Source organism: Geotrypetes seraphini, chromosome 2 (assembly GCF_902459505.1).
Source record: "Geotrypetes seraphini chromosome 2, aGeoSer1.1, whole genome shotgun sequence".
Lineage (NCBI taxonomy): Eukaryota > Metazoa > Chordata > Amphibia > Gymnophiona > Dermophiidae > Geotrypetes > Geotrypetes seraphini.
The window spans coordinates 365497171-365520770 of record NC_047085.1 but is presented as its reverse complement, the minus strand read 5'-3'; the positions used below and the strand labels follow the sequence as shown (position 1 = coordinate 365520770).

Here is a 23600-nt window from a genome sequence, read left to right as displayed (position 1 = left end):
AAGATGTGTGCCAGTGGCAGGGAGGGAGGGAAGCCAGCTGGAACCGCCAGACCTGTGAGTGAGGGGAATATGGCTGGAGCCACCGGTCCCATGAATGAGGGGGTGGGGTGGGGTGGGTGGGAGAGGGCCTGGAGCTGCCAGACTTGTGATGGGGGGAGGGATGGTGGAATATCAGTGAGCTGTGGTGCATGAAAATCTTTGTTCCCATGCTGGTGGTGAACAGATATAGATTGTACCTGTTCCTGTGGTTTTATTGCGGCTACCCACATGATACCATGTCATTCTCTAGTACAAGCTTCTCTTGATGGTATATTTAAGTGTCACTCATAGGACACCTAAGTATCTATGTGACTGATTATATATTCCTTTGAGATAATTGAGTTCTTCTATACAAGTACATTTGACTGTCCTGGCTCTGAGGAGCTTGCATTATGAGAGTATAAGGAAGAGTGTATTTTCATATGCAGGCCTCATGAAGTGGAACAAGTTGCCTGTGAATTTACAACATCTGATAAACTTACAGGAATTTAAGAAATTATTGATCTAATGCTCTGAAATGCAACCTAAAATACTAATCTAGACTAAAACACTTTTTATATATAAACCCTAACAGAGACTCTAAAGGCTACACTATTGCCTAAACTGACTTTACTGAAAAAACAGAGTACTGAACTAAAAAAGAAATGGACAATGAAATAAGCCCAAGTTTTACCTTTTCCCAAGATTGAATGCTAGCAGGTAAGATATTCCAATGGAGTATTTCTTCCCCTTAACAGATCCATTCTCAGCTACTCCTCAGGACAAGAGCAGTTGAGATCTGGGTTAGCTATTTATTTGTTAGCTGTGCTTCTAAAATGAAGTGATGTCAGCAACACCTCCTGGATCAGTCACCGTTTCCTCAGAACAAGCTCAACTAAGCACTACTCTCTGTCATCTTCACTCAACCAGTTCCAGACCTATTCAATCACTTTGGGGCCCATATCGAGGGCACTCAGTTTATTCACTAGACATCTGTGTGGAACACTGTCAAAGGCTTTGCTAAATCTAAATACATCGCATCTAGCGCTTTTCTTCTATCCAATTCTTTGGTCACCCAGTCAAAGAAATTGATCAGATTTGTCTGACAAGACCTGCTTCTAGTGAATCCATGTTGCCTTGGGTCCTCTACTGCACTGGATTTCAGAAACTCCACTATTCTCTGTTTTAAAAGTGTTTCCATTAATTCATTTACCAAAAAGCCTTTGACAAGGTGCCCCATGAACGCTTACTGAAGAAGCTGTGGAGTCACGGGGTGGAAGGAAACGTGTACAGATGGATCAAAAATTGGCTGGCGGACAGGAAACAGAGGGTAGGAGTAAAGGGGCACTACTCTGACTGGATAGGGGTCACAAGTGGTGTTCCGCAAGGGTCAGTGCTGGGACCATTGCTGTTCAATATATTTATTAATGATCTAGAAACGGGGACAAAGTGCGAAGTTATCAAATTCGCGGATGACACAAAACTCTCCAGCAGGGCCGGAACTGTTGAAGAATGCAAAGAACTGCAGAGCGACCTGAACAAACTGAGTGAGTGGGCAAAAAAATGGCAGATGAGCTTCAATGTGGAGAAATGTAAGGTCTTGCACATAGGGAAGGGGAACTACATGTACAGCTATACGATGGGAGGGAGGGTACTCGGGGAAGGAAGCCAAGAAAAAGATCTGGGGGTATTGGTGGATAACACAATGAAGCAGGCGGCGCAATGTGCAGCGGCCTCAAAAAAAGCGAACAGAATGCTGGGCATTATCAAAAAAGGTATCACTACCAGAACAAAAGAAGTTATCCTGCCACTGTATCGAGCAATGGTGCGCCCACATCTGGAATACTGCGTCCAATACTGGTCACCATACCTCAAGAAGGACATGGCAATACTCGAGAGGGTCCAGAGGAGGGCAACGAGGATGATAAAGGGTATGGAGAACCTTTCATATGCCGAACGGTTGGACAGGCTGGGGCTCTTTACCCTGGAGAAGCGGAGACTGAGAGGGGACATGATAGAAACCTATAAAATCATGAAAGGCATAGAGAAGGTGGAGAGGGACAGATTTTTTAGACTAGCAGGGACAACTAAAACAAGAGGTCATTCAGAAAAACTGAGAGGAGACAGATTCATAACAAATGCAAGGAGGTTCTTCTTCACTCAGAGGGTGGTGGACACCTGGAACGCGCTTCCCGGAGAGGTGATAGGACAGAGTACAATTCTGGGGTTCAAAAAGGGACTGGATGACTTCCTGGAAGCGAAAGGGATAACAGGGTACAGATAGAGATTTACCTTACAGGACATTGAGTGAACAGGGTATGGGTATTTTAAGTTAGGTAGGGAACACTTTCAGGTCATGGACCTGGGGGGCCGCCGCGGGAGCGGACTGCCGGGCACGATGGACCCCTGGTCTGACCCGGCAGAGGCAACGCTTATGTTCTTATGTTCTTAAGTCAGATTTACGGGCCTGTAGTTCTGTACCTCTTCCTTATTTCCACAGCCGCCCTTCTCCAATATTGTATCACTCTCGACTCTAGAAAAGTATTGAAAAGGTCAGCTAGCGGAGCTGCCAGAACTTCCCTAAGTTCCTTCAGTACCCTCAGATATATACCATCTGGCCCCATCGCTCTGTTCACCTTTAGTTTAGCTAGCTCTTCACAAACACAATCTTCTGAAAATTATTCAGGGCATTACAGGAGTTGGAGTGTCGGGTTCGGAATCTTCAGCCATGCTCAACTTTGATAACAAAACAGTACAGAAAAGTTTGTCAAATTGAAGTTTGTGGGTTTTAAGTGACCTCTTTTGGATAAGATGACTGAAGTCAAATGAAATGTCCCAATGTTACAGACCAGGCACTGGATGCATCAATTATGCAGATTAGAGCCCAAAATGGCCCTATTGCATCAAGAAAATTTTTTGAAGCCACTCAGTATCGATTTTGATATGAGGGGAAAATGGCCGATGTGAGGTCAAAAGGCTCAATAACCCAGGGTGCTCGAGGAAAGATGGATCAAAAAATGATTGACATTCCTGGGTACAAAAAAGGGCTCAAAGTGGCTTGCATGCAAAAAAAGAAAAAAATGGCAAAAATGAATCAAATACTGTAGGGTATAAAAATAAAGAATTATGACAAAAGGAAAATAATTATGGGAAGGCACCAAAATACCTGAAAAGGTTTGACATGCTGAAGAGAATAAGATATAGCTTCTCAGCTCCACAGAAAACGATGAACCAAGAGAGCCACAAACCAACATTGGGCACTGCTTAAAAAAATTTAAAGTGACAGTGCACTTGGTATGTGCCCATATTGGGTTCCTTGGATAACATCACCCACATGTGAAAATATTAGACTTTCTCCAAAACCAAGCAGGTATATTGTTGTGTAGATTCATAGTGAGTCTGTCTGAGGCCTTGAAGAACTAACTGATTGATATCAAGTGAATGGAGATTGCATGATGGTGTATAGGGAATGGTTAAAGAAGCCGTAAGTGCTAAATGAAAGTAAATAAAGGTAGATCATAGTGAGTCACCTTTATACCCCTCAGCTTTAACCATTCCCTATATACCATCATGCAATCTCTATTCACTCAATACCAATCAGTTAGTTCTTCAAGGCCCCAGACAGACTCACTATGAATCTACACAACAATCCATCTTTATTTATTTTCATTTAGCACTTATGGCCTCTTTTACAAAGTGGAGCGGCAATAGCCCCAAAGCCCTTTAAATCTCTATGGGCTTCGGGGCCGTAAGCGCAGTGCGGCTTTGTAAAAGAGGCCGTTAAATTTTGGAATGATGTTCCACCTTATATTCGTAGAGAAGTGTCTTTTCCTAAATTTAAATCTTTATTGGTATTAAATAGAAATAAAATAAAACAAAGAAAAGAAAGTAAGATAATACTTTTTTTATTGGACTAACAGTATCCAAGTTTCCAAGTTCATTACATATTTGATATACCGTCTATCAAAGGTTACCTAGACGGTTTACAATACTAAACTTTAAAAAGAAAATAAAAAAAGAACGGGGAGGCATTCATAGTTAAAATATCAAGGACAGATCAGACAAAGACACATGGTAACAAAGGGGCCCGTGCGTAAGTATAAGTAAAGTACATCGAGATAAAATAAATTAAAAGTGAGATAAAAAGGAGTGGAGATAACAATAGGGAGGGGATAGCACTTCTTATAAGCGGTTCGTGGTTATTTCTCTGTTTGGCCAGGAGTGTTGATGTGACATCCCTTTTTTTTCATAGCTGGTAGGCATCCCTAAATAGGAAGGTCTTTAATTTGCATCTGAATTTGTCAAGGGATTCTTCAAGACTGATATCTGATAGTAGAACATTTCATAGGGAGGGGGTTGTGACAGAGAAAATAGTGTTGCACATGTAGAATAGTGCTCTTATGGTTGGGATATTAAATAAGTTTTGATTGTTGGATCATAAGGCATGTGATGGGGCATAGGGAATAAGGAGTTTATCGAGAAAGGCTGGAGAGTTTGTTTGTTTAATCTTAAAGACAAGTAGAAGAATTTTGTATGTTGTTCGATGTGATATGGGGAGCCAGTGTGCTTCGCGGAGTAAAGGGGTGATGTGATCATATTTTCTTGCCCTATGTATGAGTTTGATAGCCATATTTTGAATGAGTTGAAGTCTGCAGGTTTCCTTTTGTGTGATGCCGTGATATAAAGAATTATAGTAGTCAATTTGGGAAATGACAAGTGAGTGAATCAGGATTTGAATAGAAGAAGAGTCCAGGAGCGAAGTAATTGAGCAAATTAATCTGAGTTTGTACAAACATCGTTGGGTTATCATGCTTATTTGATCATGATAATTGAGGTCTTTGTCGAGGATGACCCCCCAAGAGTTTGATTTTAGTATTGGTCTGAATAGGGTTGGAATCTATGCATACAGGTCTGCTCAGATGAATATCATCTGCAATTAATGGATTGATGGGGTGGAGTAATTGGATGTTGTCAGCATACGCGAAGACGGTAAATTCAATTGATTGTGCCAGAGTTAGTAGAGGAGTTAAAAATAAGTTAAATAACAGGGGGGGAAAGAATAGAACCCTGTGGGACTCCTTATGTTTGTGAGATAGGGACGGAAGTGGAATTGTTGGAATTGACTTTGAAGTTTCAATTAGAGAAGTAGGAGGAGAACCAGTCTAGTACAGAGCCAGCAATTCCATTACTTTGAAGACAGTTAAGAAGAGCGTGATCAATCGTGTCGAAGGCTGCTGTAAGGTCAAGGGATATTAGGAGGGCAGGTTTACGGTGGTTGCGGTAATAGAGGATAGTAGTGGTGAGGCCGATCAGAGATAGTTCTATGGAGTGATTAGTGCAAAAGCCTGTTTGGTTAGGATGGAAGGTGTTTTTTCATGAGTTTTTGAAGGTAACTCTCAACGGCCACGAATTTGGTCTTGGAGAATGAGATGTACAGTGTCCGCGTCTATGAGACAAACTTGGTTCTTTCTGTTACATAGAGCATTTTGGACCCCAGTTAGATTACAAAAGCTCTAAGTCTAATAGATGCTGGCATTGTAATCTGGAAGCAGGGACTCTAGATCATTTACTTATTTTTGTCCCTGTATTATGGCCTTTTGGAAATCAATTTGGTCCCAAATTAATTGTTTATTAGAAAACCATGTAGCTCTATCAAATGATACAATTTTATTTGGAACGTCCATGAGAATAGAAAGTCAAATTCCATCTAATAATAATAAACTTTTATTAATAATGACAGGAGTTGCCATTCAGCATATCACCAGAAATTGGAAAGATTACACCAGATTTAATTACACCTTCTGGTAGAATTCGTTATGCCATATATACAAAATGGAAAGAACAATTGCCATACAGAAAGGGAATTATAATAATTTCAAAAAAATTTTGGGGCCATTGATAACATATTGTAATGATTAGACACCTTTTTACACTAAAAGTATAATTATAATAATGGGAAAGGGGGGATATATTGCTATATTATTGGTTTAATTAATATTTTTAACACAATACATGTGTGATATGTTTGATTTACAATAATTGTGGAAAGGGAGGGTGTGGGAGGGGCTTATGTGTTGTATTAATAATAGGAAAGAATTTCAAGTGATGTATATGATTTAATTGATGTAATATTGTACACTTGATGTAAGATGAAAAATTGAATAAAGAAATGGAAAAAAAAAAGAAGGTAACCCTTCTTCGGATCTGAATTTCTGATCTAAAGAAGAAAGATATCATCTTACTTTCTTTTCTTTGTTTTATTTCTATTTATTACTTTAAAAGTGGACTAACATGGCTACTCTATCACTTTACCCAAATCTTTATTTTCAATAGGCTTTTTCATCTTTCTGTAGGGTTGTTGACTTGGGGGTCTGTTTTCTGGAACACTTTATTCTAGTATGTTCTTGGTTGAATGTTTACCTGTCCTATGCATTTAATACTGTTCCTTTCTTTTATATTTTACCTTTTTGCTTTTATTATATACCTAATAGATCCATATGCATAGCATACATGATATATCAAGTTTTAGTAAACATAAATGTATATCCTTCCTTATCATAGGCACAGCACACTTTAGAATCATAAAGATCAAGTAATTAATTTTTCTATGCGCTGAAACCTCTCTAGAAAAATTTAAAAAGAACTTAAAAAGTTACCTTTATAGAGATGCATTTGATTCTTAAATTAGATAATCTTTTCTTTTTTTTCCTTTTCTTCCCCTATCCATACCTTTCCTGATGTTGTTCCTCCCAAAAAATGTTTTTTGTTTTTTTTTAAACAAATGTAATTTTACCCTAGTAATCCTTATGTACTTTTTATTTTCTATGGATATGTTTTTATGTCTATTGTTTAAATAATTTATTTCCCCAAATTTTAATTTTTGTGATACGCTTTGAAAATATTTGTTATTGCGTGTAAATCAAAATCTTAATAAACTTGAAACTTGAAGTATGCATATGTGGTATCACATCATACCTTAAGCTACTAGTATATCCTGGTGGGCAGACTGGAGAGACCATATACAGGTCTTTTATCTGCCATCATCTACTATGTTACTATGTTAAAGGTAAAAAGCAGAGATGAATAATTTTTGGGATGGAGGTGAAAAGAACTATGGGAAGGGATGGAAATGTTACAGGTACAGGAGGAGCAAAGTAGAAGAAATATCACAATGAGAAACCTGAAGTGCTACTGGGGAGAAGGGAAAGGAGGGGATAATAAATTACATTGGGGAAGACTGAAGAGCAAGTGGTCTGGAAGCTGGTGAGGGACGTTGAGGCAGAATTGTGGTGCCTTTATTGAGCATGGTATAGGAACACTCCCATCTTGAGAAATCAAAGAAATGCAATATCTAGGGTAAGTATGTATTTTCACTATTTTGATTTTTTTAAATATGCATTTTTCCTTAAAGATCATTTTACATCCCAAGTTAGAGATATTTGGTTGTATTTTCTCCTCTTTTTACTTTGGTTTTGCATAGGGAGACTGTGAAGGACAATTAAAATCCAGAGAAATAGGCTACAAAAAACAGAAGCTATGAAATTTTGGGTCAATATTGAGCCACAGGAGAATCCAGAGTGATTGCCATAAACATTCAGATACGATGCCAAGACCAGCAATATCCGGCAATATGAAGTCCATCATCCAGATAAAGTTAGAACAGCCTTTTGCAGTCTGAATATTGCCACTAACCAGATAACTCCATGGACTGCCATTCCTATGCCTATAGACTGCCCCAGCACTATTTGGCTAGTGCTACGGAAGTCTGTAAAGACAACCAATGATAAGGTACAGTAATTTAAGATTTTTGGATACTAGGTATATTGAACCTCCAAAACTGGGCTCTCACTGTTCAAATGAAACTAAACGAGTCCAAAACAAAACTACTTTGGCTCGGTCCAATATTAGACCATTTACCCATCTCCATTCCACTGTCCTCCGGCCCCACACTACAGCTTGAGTTCTCAAGCAAAGTTCTGGGCATCATCGTGGACTCCTCACTATCCTTCAATGACCACCTCCACTCCCTGGTAAAAAAATGCTTCTTTAGCCTTCATATGCTGAAGAAAGTGAGATCCTGTTTCCATCAAAAACACTTTGCCGTCCTTGTACAATCCATCATCCTCTCCAGATTAGACTATTGCAACTCTATCTACTTAAGCCTAACTAAAAAAAGCCTCCTCAGACTCCAGCAGATTCAGAATGCTGCGGCTAAGCTTATTTTCGCAAAAAGTAAATTTGATCACGTCTCACCACTTCTGTCCAAGCTTCACTGGCTTCCAATAATCTCCAGGGTCCACTTCAAATGTGCCTGCTTAACTTTCAAGATCCTTCACGGCATTCTTCCTCCCGTTATTCCACTATCTTGGAATTCCTTTAATCCCAATTCCACCAGATCCTCCCAAAAATTAAAACTATCCTTCCAGTTTATAAAAGGTATATCCCATGCTGGAAAACTAGGGACATCCCTCCCCTTTAGAATCACTGAGCTCTGGAACAACTTTACATCCCGAAATTCGAGCTCCCTCCAACTCTTCCGAAAGCATCTGAAAACTTGGCTTTTCTCAAAAATGTAACACCTCTCCCCTCTCTGGTACCCTAAAACCCTCTATTCCTCCTTTACTCTTAATCCACAACCATCCTTTGGAGTTCCATTCTATCTTAGTCCTGTAAACCGTACCGAGCTCTACGATTGTGGAGAAGATGCGGTATACAAACCTAAGATTTAGTTTAGTTTAGCTTATATTTACAGCCAAGTTTATTTTATTCTTTTCTGATTTTTTTGTAGCGTTTCCCCTGAAGCAGCATTTTTAGCGAAACAGGGGCCCTGTCGGGTAATCGCTGAGATATGATATTCTACCAACTGCCTGTCTCAGCAGAACTTTAATTGGTTCAGAGCACCAACTTATTTCTTCACTGTGGAATGTGTGTAAAGGAGACTTCCATTACGGAGCTTCTATCACGGAGCCTTTACGATAGAGCTTACTCAAGATAAGTGCCATTTTTGAAAAACTGAATTGGAGTTAATTAGCACTGTTGTACGCTTTCGATGATTTAAAGTCTTAATGGTTTTGTGGAGTTTTTTGACCAAGGATGTGTGTTCCTCTTCAAATTGACATTTGATGAAGGTTTGTCCTTAGGATTAGCCGTTTTCTTTGCTCATCCGGTGGACACTGAGGTCTTTTTCTCCACATAGGTTGTATGTTGCAAAGTCCCTCTCACTTACATTATTTGAATGTATTAGTTGTTTTTTGATATTTCAACATTCAATTGGATTTTTGTCTTCTTCATACACTATCTTTACAACTACATGAGTGCTGCTCAATACCAGGTCACTTATTTTTCTTTTCTTTTCCATTTAGCACTGCACTATTCTGCGTCTCTATACCCCAAAACTATAAAAACAAGCTACATCCTTTCTTAAGATAAATGTATCTACATAAAAAAATAAAGGAATACAATATTCATTTCAACAAATTGTGCCCAGAATTATAGTTTGGTTAACAACCAGAGACAAAGATCTGCCAACTAGTAGAATAAATATATGCCAAGCAGATCATAAAATGAAGAGAAGTGTGTTTTATTAATCATAACCTGATGTGGCCAATTTTCACCAAAAAGGATGACACATACCTCCCCCCCCCCCCCCCGGTTTTACAAAACTGTAGTGTGGTTTTTAGCATCAGCCGCGGCGGTAACAGCTCTGACATTCATGAGCATTGGAGCTATTACTACCGTGGCTGGTGCTAAAAACCGCACTACGGTTTTGTAAAAGGGGGATAATGAAACAAATAATTATAAACAACAATTCCTATATATACAAAAAGTGACTTATGCAGTAAATAAGCGACTCATGCAGTAAATATAGTTGTAAAAAACACATTGTTGTAAAAAACACATTGTTGTAACAAACACATTGTTGGAACAAACACATTGTTGGAACAGAACCATTTCCGTGCTTTCTCATTTCAAAGTGCAACTAGTGCAGCACCCATATTCAGTATCAAATCAGTTGGTATAAACAGTGTAATTATTAGTGCAGCAATCAAAATACAAAGCATTCATGTGTTCAATCTTTAGAAGGTACAGCTAGTACTCAATACAGCTTTGTTGGTATAAATCAGTTACCAGCAAGGACACATACCTATAAGGCAGTGGTCTCAAACTCAAACCCTTTGCAGGGCCACCTTTTGGATTTGTAGGTACTTGGAGGGCCTCAGAAAAAATAGTTAATGTCTTATTAAAGAAACTAGTATTTTAGCCCGTTACATTAACGGGTGCTAGAATATATGTCTGTGTGTCTTTATTTCTGTCTCTCTCTCCCTCCCGCTGTCTGTCTCTCTCCCTGGCCCCCCTTTGTCTGTCTTTCTGTGTCTCTCCTTGCCCCTGTGTCTTTCTTCTTTTCTTTCTATCTCTCTCTCCCTGCCTCCTATGCAGCAGCATTTCTCTCCCACCACTTCCCTGTGCAGCAGTCACAGCAGCATTCCCTCCCCCTCCATTTCCCTCCCCCCACATCACTTTCCTGTGCAGCAGCAGCGTTTCCCCTACCCCCCCTTCCCGCGGTCCTGACAAACCTTCCGATTCCAGCAGCGTCTGCAGCACTCTACAATCGCTGCTTCGGGGCCTTCTACTGGCCAGAAAATCAGAAGCAGCGTGTGTAGAGTGCTGCAGACGCTGCTTGAATCGGAAGGTTTTCAGGACCTGCTGCCCTTGCCGGACCCGAAGCGAGCTCTGGGGTTTTTTATCCTTTAGATGGCAAGAGCCGCTGCGGCCGACAGGCTCTGTGCTGCCACGCGCATGCGCACTCCTACCTGCGGGTCCCTACAGCGCACGGAAAACGGGAGCACGCAGGTGGGAGTGCGCATGCGCGCTTAGGGCTTTATTATATTAGATATGACATATGATGTGATTACAATATTCTCTCTATCCCTTCCTCTGTATCTTAATTTCCCTTCTTATCTTTCAGTTCAGTCTCTTTTTTTTTTTCTTTCTCTCTTATCCTCTGTATCGTCCCCCCCACCTTTCTTTCTGGCTCCCTGGCTTCTCCATCAGTTAGAGGGAGCAGTTTTGAGTTACTTGCCAGATCAGGCGCTTCTCTTTCCTCTTCTAGCCCTGTCCTCAGCCCATCCTTTCCCAGCACAGCCCGGAAACAGAGAGGCAGGGACACGGTCGCTGGAGACACTGTGGCTCGCTGCCTCTTTCCTTCGAGTTATCTTCCGCTGCGGCATGCAGCCACCGACAGCTGCCGCGGCCGACATCCGCCTCGTGGATTCTCGCGCATGCACTCCTACCTGCGGTACCCTACAGCGCACGGAAAACGGGAGCACGCAGGTGGGAGTATGCATGCACTTAGGGCTTTATTATATTAGATGACAATTTTGCATGAGGTAAAACTCTTTATAGTTTAAAAATCTTTCCTTTTGGCTAAGTCTTAATAATAATATTGTCATTTATAGCTAAAGAGACATATGATCAAGAAACTGTTTTATTTTACTTTTGTGATTAAGAAAAACATACCGAGGGTCTCAAAATAGTATCTGGCAGGCCGCATGTGGGCCGCGGGTTTGAGACCACTGCTATAAGGGATCTTTTAAAAATACAACCCCTGTGAGCATTGCATTGCATTGTTGAGGGTTGTTTCTCTGATGTGCATACTTCAACTATTTCTGTCAAAATGGGTGGGGATTGAGTATTAGGATTTAATTGTAGATGCTGTATACCAAAATGGAACACTAGATGCTCTTGTATGACTTTGTTTATTACGTTATTGTGTGAAGCTGTTTTGTGTTCTCAATAAAAAGACTTCTTTTAAAAATACAAGCCCTAAGAGTAAACACTTCTATCAGCAGCCTAAAAAACAAAATCAGCATGGCAGAATTTAGCATAGAAGCCACTCAGCACTGAGAGAAAACATGAAAAACGTATTTTTAAAGATTACACACAACTAGCACGCTCTTCAAGGCAGCAGTAATTCCACCACACAGTCAGCAAAGCAATGAATCTGTCATTGCTGTTCTATCTACTATCTTTATACAGTACTTCCTTCATAGGTCAAAGGTCAACCTTTTGTGTTTTTTAAAAAAGGCATTTTTTACATTCTAGTCCAAATTCAGTATTAAAATTTCTCAAAATGTTGTTGTCAGGGTAACATTGAGTTAATTCTGCCTGGAAATGCCTACAACAGAAAAATTAATGAGGCATTTAACCCCCCCCCCCCATTTTTTTAAATAAATCTAATCTTACAAAACCGAGGGTATAATTCAATAGTATTTATTTTATTATTTATTTCTAAAATTTCTTAACCGCCTATAACTAAGCGGTTTACAGCATAAAACATTCACAATGATTCAAAGGGCAACTATGCCCTTCTAGAATAGCTATTTTTTTTAAACAATTATAAATGGTTCTAAACACACTTTTAAAAGATTAAAAATGTATGCATTCCAGCAGCCATCTTGAAAATGCCCAGATGATGCTGATCACATCAGTGTAAAAGCAGGCTGGATCATTTCAAAAACATGTGAAAACACATTAAAATATGTTTTAATAAAATTTTAGGCTGTATAAAAAAGCTCACATCAACCATTATGGAAAAATTATGTCCTTACCTGTTAATTTTCTTTCCTTTAGACGCAGCAGATGAATCCAGAGACTAGTGGGATACTACACATCTACCAGCAGGTGGAGATAGAGAAACTGATTAATAGGTAGTCCTATTAGCTGGTACTCTCCCTGTATCTTCAGTATTGCTCCTTGCCCCAGCATTCGGAACCAGTACTATGTAGAACATGTAAAAAAAAACTTCTTTGCCATAACAAAAAGCAAAGGAAATTATACAGAAACAGCCACCAGAAAGAACAAAACGCCTGAAACACACAAAAGATAAACCAACAGACAATATCCAGGGTGGGGCTCTGGATTCATCTGCTGCATCTAAAGGAAAGAAAATTAACAGGTAAGGACATTATTTTTCCTTCCTTTGCAACAGCAGCAGATGAATCCAGAGACTAGTGGGATGTAGCAAAGCAATCCTAAATCTGGATGGGAAACGAACACTGCCCCCGTAAAGACAGAAGCATCTAAAACAGTCCTGCGCCACCACATCCAACCGATAAGGCATCAAATAAATATTCATAGAAGACCAAGTAAACACAAGACAACCATCTCTAAAGAAAAACCGTTGAACTGAGTCCAAAAAGTAGCCATTAGGCTGGATGAATGAGCAAGAAGCTCTTCCGGCAACCACTTTCCTGTCCACCAGTAAGGGTACGCAAAGGGCTCTTTGACCCATCAAGCGATGGACAACTTGGACGCTCCCAAACTGCTACTGCGTCCCATGAACAAACCAAAGAAGTGAACAGAAAGGTTAAGGTAGCGAGAAACCCACAGAAAGAGTAGAAGAATGTAAATCATTTCTAAGACAGACAGATAAAGAAACCTGCCGGTCCAGAGTTCTCGTCCCAGAAACTGAGGAAGAAACCATGGCACTGTCTGAACTAACACCCCAGAAGCCATAAGTCACAACAAAAGGATTCCTACAGGAGAAGGTCCACAACTCAAAAAAGCACCGGGCTGAAAGCATGGCCCCAAGAAAGAACATTGCCATCCTCACATATTTTAGGTTCTGAAGAGAGAAGGATAAAATGGAACGTTCTGGAAACTCTCAAGAACTATCATAAGACTTCAGTCCGGAAAGGAGTTCCCAAAAGATATACGAACATGCTGTAGTCCTTTCAGAAACCAAACTACAGCAGGCCGAAAATCAAGCGAAGAATGACACACTCGTTTCCTGCAACAATTAAGGGTTGGCACTGGAAGGTAAAGGTAAGTATACACAAAGTCTTTAGCTACACATTGTGGAGAAAAACAAGAAGACAGGACAAAGAAGTCTGGAAGGTCGAAAAACTCTGAGAGCTACCCAAGAATTTAAAACCCTCCAGATGCTAGCGTAAGGCTCAGACGTAGATGTCTGATTTATCTGGAGAAGAGTAGAAACAATCTACTCCGAATAACCTTTACACCGCAGCCATGAATTTGTAAGGAGCTAGGCTATAATAGCAAAGTGAGACAAATTTCCATGCTGAATGACCCCTGAGAGATCAAATCAGGAGGTACCGAAAACAAGTGCTCGATCACTGACAAAAGCTGGATAACCACAAACCATGTACGGCGCAGAAAAGCTGGAGCTACCAGGATCACCATGCTGTAAAAACAGGGTAAGAGATGCAACACACCCGTAATTACCATCAAAGGGGAAATACTAAGAGAAAACAACCCATGCCCAGAAAAGAGCCAACGTGTCTACCCCCTCTGACACCCACACCCTGCAGAAGCACCCAGGAAGATTTACATATCGAGATGAGGCCATGAGACATGGTCTAGGAGACCCCACCTCTACACAATGAACTAGAACAGTGATTCCCAACCATGTCCTGGAGGAACACCAGGCCAATCGGGTTTTCAGGCTAGCCCTAATGAATATGCATGAGAGAGATTTGCATATGATGGAAGTGATAGGCATGCAAATTTGCTTCATGCATATTCATTAGGGCTAGCCTGAAAACCCAATTGGCCTGGTGTTCCTCCAGGACAGGGTTGGGAACCACTGAACTAGAACACCGGAGCGTACAGGTCTCATTTTTAAGGATGTAGAAGACGTTTGTTGAGCAATTCTGCCTAAACATGTTACCTATCTTGCAATATGAACCATCTACAGAATAGGAAGATGAGCTGCCGTCCACCGAAGAAGTGGATCCATTCTTGGCAATGGGGAACAATGCGTACCTTCCTGACTGCGGAGAAATGCAACCCCCATGACCTGTCATAAAAGAACCTCATCTGTCAGTCCCGAAACAAGGATTAAAATGCCTGAGCGCTAGCCTGAACATCTATAAGAACAGGAGAGTGAGTGAGCACGAAGCCTCCTGCTGAAACCCGACTCCTTGTGTTGAGAACTGAAGGCATGGAGTCCCGCACGCCAAAAGACTGGCATCCTCGGATACTAGGGGGCATTCGAGTGAATACCGTGGCATGCCTTTAAACATAATAATCTGACTGCGCCACTAATACCTGTTGAGCGATGCCCGAGTCATAGAGTATGGTAGCAGCCTTGAGACACCCGGAACCACCGGGACAAAAGTGCCTGCAGCCTTTGCTTTCAGTGCAACCGATCTCCAGGATCCACGGGTAGAAATGCCACCATGGATATAATACCATACTGCTGTATAGGATGACCAAAGAAAAACCTGAGAATGGATCTGGTCGCCCCGTTCTCTGGGAATAAACACAGGCAACACCAGAGTGCCCCCCAACACCCCCCTAGAAATCACACTGAATGGAAAGGGATAAGAGAGGTCTTTAGAAGATGGAAGATCCACCTCAAACAATGAAGAAGAAAAATCACTCATTGGTGACACAGGAAGACAGTCCTGTCTGGAATAAAGCCTAAAGACCCAGTTGGCTAAGTAAAGATTAACCGGAATCATGGCCTAGCAAATAAATGCTGTCACTACCACTGTCACCATCAAAATTCCCATGGAGTCGGGGCTAGGACAAATGGAAATAGACCGACACCAAAAGTGCCGGCGAAGGACCGCAAAGCGAATATATTGCTGATGTGGTGGTTAGATCTGAAGATGTAAATAGGTTTCTTCAAAACCGAGCGCTGTAAAGTACTCCCTCTAGGGCACAGTGAGGACCTGAAATAGCATCCCTGGCCACCTTGTGCTGGAGAAACTGGGACTACCAGCCTTAAGTCCAAAAACACTGGAATGGCGACGCTCAAATGCCACTGTGGCTGCACTTGACACAAGGAGCTCAAGAAATAATTTGCAACCTTAAATAAGAAAGTAGGTTGCAACCGTAGCTAATAACGGGCACGACCTACAGACCGTGCATCCACTTGGCCCCTTCAGAGCAAAACGCCTGTGGCCTGGCCACAGTCATGATGATACAAAGACTCTTTGGATGGAAGAAAGGAATTGCATGACTCAAAGATCAGGCGAGCATTTGCAGAAAAAATTGAATCAGGGCTATAAGACAATTATCGGCTGACCTCATGAAAAGGTGGAACTTTCATTATCCATCTCTTTCAAGCACTGAAACTGGTAAACCCCAAAACGCTCTAGCAAGATCTGCAAATCCAGGCCAAACTCCAATGGTCCCAATAGGAACGACGTACTAGAGGCAAGGTAGAAAGTTATTAAAGAAAATTGTTCAAAAAACTACAGTCTTGGTTGATAATACTAAGGACTCCTTTTACGAAGGTGCGCTAGGGTTTTTAGTGCACACACAAAATTACCGCTCGGAAACCGAAAATCTACCGTCTCCTAAAAAGTAGTGGCTAGCGCATTCAGGAATTTAACGTGCGCTATTGCGCGCGTTAAGGCCCTAGCGTGCCTTTGTAAAAGGAGCCCTAAGATTACAGAAGTAAGAGTTAACTGAAGGAAAGCCTCAGAGAAATGCCAATCTAATTCAGTGTGTTCAGCAGTGCATGGCCATGAGGAATCCCTACTTTTCAGTACAAAACCTGAGGAGGTTACAGTGAAGGTCTATGGTAAAGACTGTCCAGTAAAGCTGTTCCCAGAACAATGTGTGTTCTTAACCAATTGATATATTTTTACAAGCATATACAGTCAAACCTCGGTTTGCAAGTAACCTGGTTTGCGAGTGTTTTGCAAGACGAGCAAAACACTCAGCAAACTTTTGACTCGCAAACCGAGTGTTGACTCGATTTGCGAGCACCCCCCGATAACCGGCATCGCTCCCTCCCTCCCTCCCCGCTTGCAAAGGCCCCCTCGCTCCAACCGGCACCCCCCGCGCGAACCGGCCCTCCCGCCCGAACAACTTAAACTTACCCCCCCCCCCCCCCCCGTCTAGCGCAGGCACAGATCGTGTGCCTAGAAGATTTTCCGGCTTCTGCCTGCCTGCCTTGAGCATGCATCTGCGCATGCTCAAGGACTTCTAATTCTCCCTCTCGCTGATAATCTCGGGGGGGCTGGTTCGCAGAAGTGATGCCGGTTATCGGGGGGGGGGGGGGGGAAAACGTATCAAAGCGAGTTTCCATTATTTTCTATGGGGAAACTCGCTTTGATAAACAAGCATTTTGGATTACGAGCATGCTCCTGGAACGGATTATGCTCGTAATCCAAGGTACCACTGTATTCCCTTTCTATTCCCTTTATGGAGGCATTCCTTGTTCTCATTTCTGTGAGTACTTTATATTGCATGAGCCTTTTTTTTGTACAGATAGGATTTGTTTTATTATTCATGATTTTAATTTAATGTATGTATTTATGTTGTAGTTTTATCCCTGATGCAGTCTTTTTGGTGAAACGTGGCCACGCTGGGTTATGATTAATAAAACATAGTGCTCTCATTTTATGATCAGAATTGCAGTTTGAACAAATAAAAACAAGAGAGACAGGGCACAATTCTATATACTAGCACAAAGCCTTTGCATAAAAGAGTTAATCAAATCCTACTTTTCTTTAATGGCAAGCTTTTTTTCTATAACTATACTTACCTTGGCTTCAATCTGTCTGTAGCAAGACACTCCATATACTGTCTTTCGATCTCCACTCCTTGGTGGTAAGTGGAAGAACACCGTATCTAAGAGGGGACAAGAGGTTATGCATCACAATATTTTTTGTTTCACTCTCAGTTTTTTTTACATGTAAATTAAAAAGTTAATTTTCAAGAAAGATCAAGGATGTATTGTTAATGGTATTGGGTACTTGTATTCCGCCAACTCCCTCAAAACAGGTTCAAAGTGGATACATCGGTTCAAGTAAATAGCAATCTACAATGAAAACTTTTTAAATAGATATGCTTTTAAGTGTTTGCATAACAAATAAGAACAAATGGATCTCAATTCAACAGAACTAAACGGACTCCTTGCTGAGTGATGAGAGTTGGAGAACAGTCTAGTCTCCACAGGTTTAACTCCAGAAGCAGAGAGAACCAAATCAGTCTCTGCCAATAAGGATCATAGTTCCCTAATCCTACTTGAGTTTCAGTACAGTTTTCCCTTTGAGAGGGATGGGAGGAAACACGTAATAAATCCCATTCCCCAATGGAGGAAAAGGTATTCGAGTCTAGTCTATCCTGTGATCCCAGTCTGGAGCAGTACTTGGAGATCTTATTCAGGTGAATGGTGAAGAGATCTTTTAGATTACACCCTTGCTGAGAGACCACTTGTGAGGCTGCATTATCTGGCTCAGTCTGCCTTCCAGGCAGTTGCTGTTCCCTTCAAGTGCATGCCTCTGAACATAATGCCATGGCTGGATACCCAACACCACATCCTGACTGCTTCCTGACACAGGAGATCTACCTCCCTACTTATTGACATAATACACAGCAATCTGATTGTCTGTTTGAACGGAGATAATTTGGTGAATCTGCTGATCTCCAAAGGCCTTTAGAGAAGTGGTCTCCAATCTTTTTCATGTAAAGGGCTACAATGAGAATATGAGAATGCTCCGAGGGCCACTAAAAGATTTTAGACATACTACTTATTTTGTAAACCAACTTGTTCAGACTGGAAAAATTAATACTAGTATTGATTCCACAACAGTGTTCTTCAACCTTTTTACACCCGTGGACCGGCAAACTACTAAGACCGAAATAAAAAAACACATTTTCGCCCCGTCTCCGCAAGCTCGGTCCCCACAAACCATCTGATCCCATCTGCACAAGCCTCAGTTATGATTTTATATTGAACGTATTTTATTAAAGTATTAAAAGAAACAATATTCTGTACAATTGTCATTTTATAAATATACATTTTTAGAGCAAGGACCAACAAAACCCCTGTCTCCCCTCCCCTTCACATATATCCCCTCTACTATCAAGAAAACTGAACAAGCCAAATTATTACAGAATGCTACACAGAAATATCATGATAACAGAATACTGCAGTCACACATGATAGGAATAGTGTTAGGCTTTGCAGTCCCCAGTTATGTCTCTAGCAGGATATATATTTCAAATCTGATATATTGTAATGACAAAATAGAAATAAAATGATTTTTTTCTACCTTTTGTGGTCTCTGCTTTCATCTTCTTTCCACTCTTTTCCTTCCAGCGTCTGCCCGTTCCATCCACTGTCTGGCCTCTCCCCCTTCCATATGTATCTGACTTCTTTCTATGCCCCTCTCCCCTTTCTATCCAGCCTGTGCCTCCTCTCTCCTTTTTACATCATTCATTCCAGCTTCACTGCTTTCTTCATTTTTATCTCTCCTACACCAGATCTAGCATCTTTATCCCTCTCTCATTTATCTGCTGACCCCCTTTCCAGCATCAATCTCTCTACTTTCTCATTCCTGTCTCTCCCCTTTCCCTCTTCTAATCTCCCTGCCAGCTGTTTCCTTCCTTTTTTCCTTCTCCCTTCCCTCCTCCCCCCTATCCAACAGTAGCTCTCTTCCCATCCCTTTCCCTCTTCCCCCCTCAGCAGCATCTCTCCTTCTACCTCCCTCCAGGTGCAGTAGCAGCTCTCTCTTTATCCAGCAGCTTCCCAGCCTCCAACAGTGGCTTCCTCTCCTTCCAGCAGCTCTCAGTACTTGCCTGCAGCAGTGATTTCCTTAGGCAGCCTTGGGTCCGTTGCCGCCTCTGAGGAAAGGGGAAGTTGCCGAAGTGAATCACTGCCCTGGTAAGTACAGAGCTGCTAGGAGAGGAGACAGCCACTGTTGAAGGCTCCCCATGATCTTACTCCTGCTGTGCCTGCACATTTGCGACCCCCCCCTAGCCGGCAAAAACAGCTTTGCACCGCAGGCCCTGCCGCCTAAGACGAGCCGGAGGCCCCTAGTCGCCGCATCCTGCACGTGGGCAGACTCAGCACAGACGCTGCTGATGGCCCCAATCCACACGCTGACACTCCCCCCCCCATGCACGCTGACCAACTCCCTTCTACCTGCACCTTCCCTGAGGCCCTCTTCGGTGACTCGGCAGGGGCAGCGATCAAGACAGGCTGCCGACGTCGGGCATTCCCTCTCTGAGTCCCGCCTATTTTGTTTCAACTTCCTGTTTCCGCATAGGCGAGACTCACAGAGGAAATGCCCGACGTTGGCAGCCTGTCCTGATCGCCCGAGGCTGGGAGGAACAGAAGATTTCCGGGGCAGGAAATTTAACGGCGTCCATCTCGCTGGCCCTGCGCGGACCGGCGGTTGAAGAACTGTGTTCAACAACACTTCAAGAATATATTTTAATAACTCACTTCATTCTGGATTGTCAAAAATAGCAAATTCCATAAATGAGTCACCTGAGTAACACACTTAAGAGACTGTTTACAGTTACTATATCAAGTGGGAAAGACTGAAATTAATGCATTGACAGTCAACTGTTTGGGGGCTGTATAAAGCCCTGGGGCTGTGTGTTGGAGACCAATGCTTTAGAGCGTTCCAAATGGCCTGTAGTTCCAGGAGGTTGATGGGATGCTGAGCCTCCTGGGAAGACCACCTCCTTTCGATATGAAGCCTATCTACATGTGCACCCCAAACCCAGGTTGGATGCATCTGTCATCAAAGTCTGTGGGATGGAGGAATTTTGAATGATGGTCCCATGGTCAAATTACTTTGAATTATTTACCAAGACAAAGACTTCTCTAGAGAAGGAATGACAGTGAAGGCATCTGCTAGGTTCCCCATGGGTTTGGACCACTAAGAAGCTAGAGTCCACTGGGTTAGCCTCAAACAGAGGCATGCCATTGGTGTGGCATGCACAGTTCAGGCCATGTGGCCTAACAGCCTCAACATCTGCTCAGCTGAAACTTGCTGCATCTGATGAACTTGCAGCATTACAAACACCAACTCCTCCACTTGCTTTCTTTAAGAAAAGCTCGAGCCTGAACTGTGTCTAGCAGGGCTTCTGTGAACTCTAATCATATAAGAAGGAGATAGGACTTGGAGTAGTTTATAAAGAAAGAAGCCCAAGCACCTAAATAGTTCTTTGAGCGGATTACTGAGCTCCTTTTCCTGATGTGCTCTTTATCAGCCAATCATCCAGGTAGGGAAACATGCGAACTCCCAGTTTACATAGCAGTACTGCAACTATTGCAAGGTATTTCATGACTACTCTGGGAGCTGATATGAGACCAGAAGGCAAGCAGCAATACTCATAGCAGTGTTTTCTTACTCAAAATCTTAGATACCTTCTTTAACTGGGATGTATAAGAATGTGTGTAAAGGCATTCTTTACATCCACAGAGCATAGCAAATCATTTTCCTAAATCATAGGAATCAAAGTGCCCGAGGAAACCATTCTGAACTTTTGCTTTGACAGATATTTGTTCAGGGCCCTTAGATCTAGGATGGGATGAAATCCTCCTGTCTTTTCAGCGACCAGGAAGCACTTAAAATAAAATCTTTTCCCTTTTTTTCTTAGTGGTATGGGTTGAACCACACTAGTCTCTGAAAGGGAGGAAAGTTCCTCTATAAGCAATTCCTGGTGTTGAGAGCTTAATTTTAATGCTTTTGGTGGGCAATTTGGAGGGATTTTGTACCAATGAAAGGTATAGCCCACCCAGACTATTTTGATAATCCACTGGTCTTAACTTATAAAGGGCCATTTTTCTATGGAAAAATTCAGCCTTCCTCCTACAGGTAGATTATGCGGTATAGATACTTTTATTGCAGCTATGCTCTCTTGGAGCCAGTCAAATTTGCTCCTTGCTTTGAGTGGGTTGCTGGTTGGGACATCTGAGCTCTCTGCTGCCCCTGGCAGGGATGAGAGCTTTCCTTCTCTTTTGTATAAGAGATGGCCAGTCAATACCATTTCAACTGGATATCAAATATAAGCCCAGGGCCAAGTTATTGGACTTTCTTATTTTGATGTCTCCCCCCACCCCCCCACACACACTTTCAAGGAGGCTGCTGTGACCGTGACCATACATAGGATCCTTCAGTCTGTACAGTTGAAATAGTGGGAGACCCTCCCTCTCTGTACAGCTTATTCATAGAATCCAGAAGGTTCACAGATTCACACTGCCCCTTAAATTTAATGCATGGCTACTCTGATCGGAAAAACTGAAATCTGCACATATCTTCAAGTTGCTAAACTTCAACCTGACTACTTTTAACATCCGAAGAAGGTGCTACAGTAGAAGTTGAATAAAATGCAAATTGAACTGGATAAAAATTTTGAGATTTATATTTACTGGAATGATTCCAGAATGAACATTTGACATAGGAAATTGTAGGAGAGCAGATATCTACTTTATACTCTCTAACAATAAAATACAAACATAAGGAAGTTCTTCTTCACTCAGAGAGTAGTAGAAAACTGGAACGCTCTTCCGGAGGCTGTTATAGGGGAAAACACCCTCCAGGGATTCAAAACAAAGTTAGACAAGTTCCTGCTGAACTAGAATGTACGCAGGTAAGGCTAGTCTCAGTTAGGGCACTGGTCTTTGACCTAAGGGTCGCCGTGTGAGCGGACTGGTGGACACGATAGACCACTGGTCTAACCTAGCAGTGGCAATTCTTATGTTCTTAGTAGATTTAAGAAGCTTCAGCTTCCTCACCATTCTGTGGTGGCCAAATCTGCTCTCAAAAGAGCCAAAAGCTCCACATCATCAGATAAAATGGAAACATATTAAGATGATACTGGTGAAACACACCAGAAGAGCCTGTTCACTCTCCTGCCTGCTAAGCTACATGCTCCCAGCCAGACTCCATTATTCTCTATCCTGAACATTTCTTCCTTCCATTCCAACCCCAGCTTTAACCCAGCAGTCAGTTTATCTGTTCTCCACACCATCCCTTCACTACAAGAAGTTACTCTAGAAGCTGGCGCACAAAAACTCTCTCTCTCTGCAGCCCATGAAAATCATGATTTCCTTCTCTCATGGCTCCTCTGGTATGGCCTATGTAATCTAGTCAAACATTGCACGGATATGCACACTGGTTTCCAGTGACAGACAGCTGGAAGCACACTATCACAGAGTTTTACATTACATTACCTGCCCTGTTTATAGTCAGCCTAAACCAATACTAGTTTGAGACAGATTATACAACAAACCACTTTTTATAGTTATTATATGATGCACACAAAGGAAAACAGTTAACTGAAATTAAGTAAATGTTATATATTTTTGAAGAACACAACTGCATACTAGTGCTAAAAGTGGTCTTCACTCACTGATTCTAGTAACCTTAACCTAGACTTTGTATGATCCTTAATGCCACACTAAGATACATTTGTAGTTTTACTCATTCCATTCACTCTCAGATTATTTTGGAAGATGCTGTACCTTCTTGGTAATTATGGGCTCCATCTGGCAGAGCAAGGAAAGGCAAGTACTTCCATTCTTCTGGCAAATTGTGGCTGTCATGTCCCTCTTCTGGAATAATGGGAGGATATGAGAATTCAACCTAAAAAATAGAAATTACACTTTGAAGAACAAAAGCAAAGCAAGAGGCCAAGAGACCATTTTCTCAAGGAAGAGGGAAAGCCTAAACTGAAGATTTCAAGTACTCCAATAAAGAAACATCTAAGCCTTGGCCAAGATTTTAGGAGAGGAGTAGGAGGCATGGCAATGTGAATTTTATTAATGTAGCACACATTAATGTAAGTTACCCCAGGATACT

At 41.8% G+C, this 23600-nt stretch overlaps 1 protein-coding gene across 2 annotated transcripts in view; it reads right to left on the bottom strand.

The window, feature by feature from the left end:
• AVL9 (AVL9 cell migration associated) overlaps positions 1–23600 on the bottom strand; it is a 130972-nt gene that overhangs the window by 93424 nt on the left and 13948 nt on the right. For both annotated transcript variants that reach the window (XM_033930580.1, XM_033930579.1), the window contains exons 2-3: positions 23264–23384; positions 17543–17628 (exon numbers count right to left, since the gene is read on the bottom strand). In XM_033930580.1, coding sequence (XP_033786471.1) covers positions 17543–17628; positions 23264–23384 — 207 coding nt within the window. The remainder of the gene's footprint in view (positions 1–17542; positions 17629–23263; positions 23385–23600) is intronic.